The sequence below is a fragment of the Rhinoraja longicauda genome, chromosome 25, assembly GCF_053455715.1.
Source record: "Rhinoraja longicauda isolate Sanriku21f chromosome 25, sRhiLon1.1, whole genome shotgun sequence".
NCBI classification, from domain to species: domain Eukaryota; kingdom Metazoa; phylum Chordata; class Chondrichthyes; order Rajiformes; family Arhynchobatidae; genus Rhinoraja; species Rhinoraja longicauda.
The window spans coordinates 3,596,658-3,601,528 of NC_135977.1; the positions used below are offsets into that span (position 1 = coordinate 3,596,658).

General features: G+C 47.5%; 1 protein-coding gene across 1 annotated transcript in view; it reads left to right on the forward strand.

The window, feature by feature from the left end:
- The window catches only part of LOC144606048 (somatomedin-B and thrombospondin type-1 domain-containing protein), a 37,037-nt gene extending 35,776 nt beyond the window's left edge, over nucleotides 1-1,261 (forward strand). Inside the window, exon 5 of the mRNA XM_078421835.1 lies at nucleotides 549-1,261. Within this exon, the coding sequence (XP_078277961.1) occupies nucleotides 549-654 (106 nt within the window). The 3' untranslated portion in view covers nucleotides 655-1,261. The remainder of the gene's footprint in view (nucleotides 1-548) is intronic.
- The last annotated feature ends 3,610 nt before the right edge of the window (nucleotides 1,262-4,871 follow it).

Here is a 4,871-nt window from a genome sequence, read left to right on the forward strand (position 1 = left end):
TAAACTATAATATTTTATTCTTAACTGTTTACTGTATGTTCGTGTTCTTACTTGCGGGTGGAGCACCAAGGCACATTCCTTGTATGTGTACATACTGGGTCAATAAAACTTATTCAATTAAAGTCCAAAGGAAAGGGATCTTATCAAGGGGTTGGACACATTAGAAGCAGGAAACATGTTCCCAATGTTGGGGGAGTCCAGAACCAGGGGCCACAGTTTAAGAATAAGGGGTAGGCCATTTAGAACGGAGATGAGGAAAAACCTTTTCAGTCAGAGAGTTGTGTATCTGTGGAATTCTCTGCCTTAGAAGGCAGTGGAGGCCAATTCTCTGAATGCATTCAAGAGAGAGCTAGATAGAGCTCTTAAAGATAGCGGAGTCAGGGGGTATGGGGAGAAGGCAGGAACGGGGTACTGATTGAGAATGATCAGCCATGATCACATTGAATGGTGGTGCTGGCTCGAAGGGCCGAATGGCCTCTTCCTGCACCTTTTGTCTATTGTCTGTTGTCTATTAAAGTTGCCTGACTGAGCCACGTTGCCTCTCGCAGGACGTTCTGGATCTCTGCCGCACATCCGCGATGCCACGGATCATGGGTGCTGGAATCTCTGCGGCAAAACTGCAACTGCTCACCGAAGTCTCTGATTTTCGTCTAGTCCGTTCTCCCGAAGCAGATCGTCCCCGAGACCCTCACAGGAGTGAGGGAGAGAGAGGGGGGCCCCCCGACGCCAGGTCTCGTCTCCTCCACGACAGTGAGAAACAAAATGGCTGACGGAGAGGCAACATACCCTTGCTGCACGCTATCCTTTTGCACCAATTACCCTTCCACACAAGCACATGCAGAGACTTTATATCCTCACTGCAGAACTACGAGAATCTAGACCAACCAAGAGAACATTTAGCAAACTTGTTTTATCTTCTTGCCCCTGAATCTTCTTGCAGCTGAAAGCTACCACCTTACATCGTTTGATTCATACAGGGGAGTCAGGGGTTATGGGGAGAAGGGGGTTAGGAGGGAGAGATGGATCAGCCATGATTGAATGGCGGAGTAGACCTGATGGGCCGAATGGCCAAATTCTGCTCCTATCACTTATGACCTTATAGACACACACCTGCATTTATTAAAATAAAATCACATCGACCAATGTTATATATATATATATTATTTCCTTTTATGTATTTTCTACTGTTTGATGATTTTAACTGTCTACCCATACAGTATGCCATGTAACAGGAAACAGGAAAGGTGGGATTATTCAGAGGGTGGCATCGATTATTATTTAAAGCTACTTTTAAATAAATCCATTATTATTATACCAGTTGTATTAATCGTGGCTTTCGGTCGTCTGCAAACATTCTGGTTAGGAGGCGTTGAGAGGTGCTCGTTATCATTAGCAAATTTGCAGACGATAGATACTAAGCTGGGGGGTAGTGTGAATTGTGAGGAAGATGCAATAAGGCTGCAGGGTGACTTGGACAGGTTGTGTGAGTGGGCGGATACATGGCAGATGCAGTTTAATGTAGATAAGTGTGAGGTTATTCACTTTGGAAGTAAGAATAGAAAGGCAGATTATTATCTGAATGGTGTCAAGTTAGGAAGAGGGGATGTTCAACGAGATCTGGGTGTCCTAGTGCATCAGTCACTGAAAGGAAGCATGCAGGTACAGCAGGCAGTGAAGAAAGCCAATGGAATGTTGGCCTTCATAACAAGAGGAGTTGAGTATAGGAGCAAAGAGGTCCTTCTACAGTTGTACCGGGCACTGGTGAGACCGCACCTGGAGTACTGTGTGCAGTTTTGGTCTCCAAATTTGAGGAAGGATATTCTTGCGATTGTGGGCGTGCAGCGTAGGTTCACTAGGTTAATTCCCGGAATGGCGGGACTGTCGTATGTTGAAAGGCTGGAGCAATTAGGCTTGTTTACATTGGAATATAGAAGGATGAGGGGGATCTTATTGAAACATATAAGATAATTAGGGGATTGGACACATTAGAGGCAGGAAACATGTTCCCAATGTTGGGGGAATCCAGAACAAGGGGACACAGTTTAAGAATAAGGGGTAGGCCATTTAGAATGGAGATGAGGAAGAACTTTTTCAGTCAGAGAGTGGTGAAGGTGTGGAATTCTCTGCCTCAGAAGGCAGTGGTGGCCAATTCTCTGAATGCATTCAAGAGAGAGCTAGATAGAGCTCTTAAGGATAGCGGAGTCAGGGGGTATGGGGAGAAGGCAGGAACGGGGTACTGATTGAGAGTGATCAGCCATGATCACATTGAATGGCGGTGCTGGCTCGAAGGGCTGAATGGCCTCCTCCTGCACCTATTGTCTATTGTCTATTGATGCTGGGAGGGTGGAAGATTTGGTCGGCGCGGTGGTGCAGCAGGTAGAGCTGCTGCCTCGTGGCGCCAGAGACCCGGTTTCCATCCTGACTACGGGTGCTGCCTGAGTGTGGAGTTTGCACGTTCCCACCGTGACAGTGTGGGTTTCCTCTGGGTGCACCGGTTTCACAAGTTCACAAGTTATGGGAGTAGAATTAGGCCATTCGGCCCATCGAGCCCACTCCGCCAATCAATCGTGGCTGATCTCTGCTTCCTAATCCCATTTTCCTGCCTTCTCCCCATAACCCTTGACGCCCGTTCTAATCAAGAATTTGTCTATCTCTGCCGTAAAAATATCCCCCGACTTGGCCTCCACAGCCCTTTGTGGCAATGAGTTCCACAGATTAACTACCCTCTGACTAAAGAAATTCCTCCTCACCTCCTTTCTAAAAGAGCGCCCTTTAATTCTGAGGCTGTGCCCTCTGATCCTAGGCTCCCCCACCAGTGGAAACATCCTCTCCACATCCACTCTATCGATGCCTTTCATTATTCTGTACGTTTCAATCAGGTCCCCCCCATCAACCTTCTAAACTCCAGCGAGTACAGGCCCAGTGCTGACAAACGCTCATCATATGCTAACCCACTCATTCCAGGAATCGTTCTTGTAAACCTCCTCTGGACCCTCTCCAGAGCTAGCACATCTTTTTTCAGATATGGAGCCCATATTTCTATTGTATTGTATTAGAAAACATAGAAAATAGGTGCAGGAGGAGGCCATTTCGCCCTTCGAGGCAGCACCGCCATTCATTGTGATCACAATCAGTAATCCGTGCCTGCCTTCTCCCCATATCCCTCGATTCCACAAGCCCCATAGAGCTCTATCCAACTCTCTTTTAAATCAATCCAGTGAATTGGCCTCCACTGCCTTCTGTGGCAGAGCATTCCACAAATTCACAACTCTCTGGGTGAAAAAGTTTTTCCTCACCTCAGTTTTAAATGGCCTCCCCCTTATTCTTAGATTGTGTGGCCCCTGGTTCTGGACTCCCTCAATTGCATTGTGATTAATTTATTAGCCAAGTACGTAAAATAAAACATACAAGGAATCGGACTTGCCATACAGACCTGTTTCCGTGCTTTATCTCTAAACGAAACAAAATAACGTGAAGTGAGGATTGAGAGCTGTCTGCAAAACCCGCTGTGTTCTTTACAGCACAAAGCCCATCCTTCCCGCCAGTATGTCCGTGTCAGCACTACCCATTCTCCTGCTGTTGACTGCAATGCCGGAGAAAGATTTGTGTGAGGGATGGTTAGTGAACCTGGCTTAACCTTTCCTTGTCTGGAGTCCAGTTCAGAAAAGAGACCATGCCTTTGTGGCTGATGGGCTGTGACAGGGGTAGGTTCGGAGATTACCTCGTCTGAAAGGAAGGTTTGGGGGTGGGTGGAGGGGGGGGGCATTCCAGCCCACCAGCCCACTCTTGTGCAAGAGGGACAGACACACAAAATGCTGGAGTAACTCAGCGGGTCAGGCAGCATCTCTGGAGAGAAGGAATGGGTGACGTTTCCGGTCGAGACCCTTCTTCAGACTGAGTGTCAGGGGAGTGGGGGGGTAACGAGAGATAAGTCTGAGCCCTGCTGATGAACTGTAATACCTTGATTTTACATGGTGACACCAGGAACTGCAGATGCTGCTTGAACAAACAAAAAAATCACAACATAGAAACATTGAAAATAGGTGCAGGAGGAGGCCCTTCGAGCCAGCACCGCCATTCATTGTGATCATGGCTGGTCATCCACAATCAGTAACCCGTGCCTGCCTTCTCCCCATATCCCTTGATTCCGCTAGCCCCTAGAGCTCTAACTAACTCTCTTTTAAATTCATCCAGTGAATTGGCCTCCACTGCCTTCTGTGGCAGAGAATTCCACAACAAGTTTTTTGTCATCTCAGTTTTAAATGGCTTCCCCATTATTCTTAGACTGTGGCCCCTGGTTCTGGGCTCCCAAGATTGAGAACATTTTTCCTGCATCTAGCTTGTCCAGTCTTTTTATAATTTTATACGTTGCTATAAGATCCCCTCTCATCTTCCAAAATTCCAGTGAGTACAATGTCACTAATGTATCTGCTTCAACCACCACCCTTAGCATGGATGAGTTGGGCCGAATGGTCCGTTTCCGTGTTGTATGACTAACACGTGCAGTGCCAATTCACACACCAGATTAGTTCAGTTTTGAGATACAGCACGGAAACAGGCCCTTCGGCCCACCGAGTCCACGCCGACCAGCGATCCTCGCACATTGACACTACCCTACACACACTAGGGACAATTTACATTTAGACCAAGCTAATGAACCTACAAACCTGCACGTCTTTGGAGTGTGGGAGAAATCGAAGATCTCGGAGAAAACCCACGTGGTTTGTTCAAACTCTGTACAGGCAGCACCCGCAGTCGGGATGGAACCCGGGTCTCCGGCGCTGCAAGCGCTGTGAGGCAGCAACTCTACCGCTGCACCACCGTGACTGCACTTCTTCAAATAAAAAAACCCCATACAAATGGGATGCGAT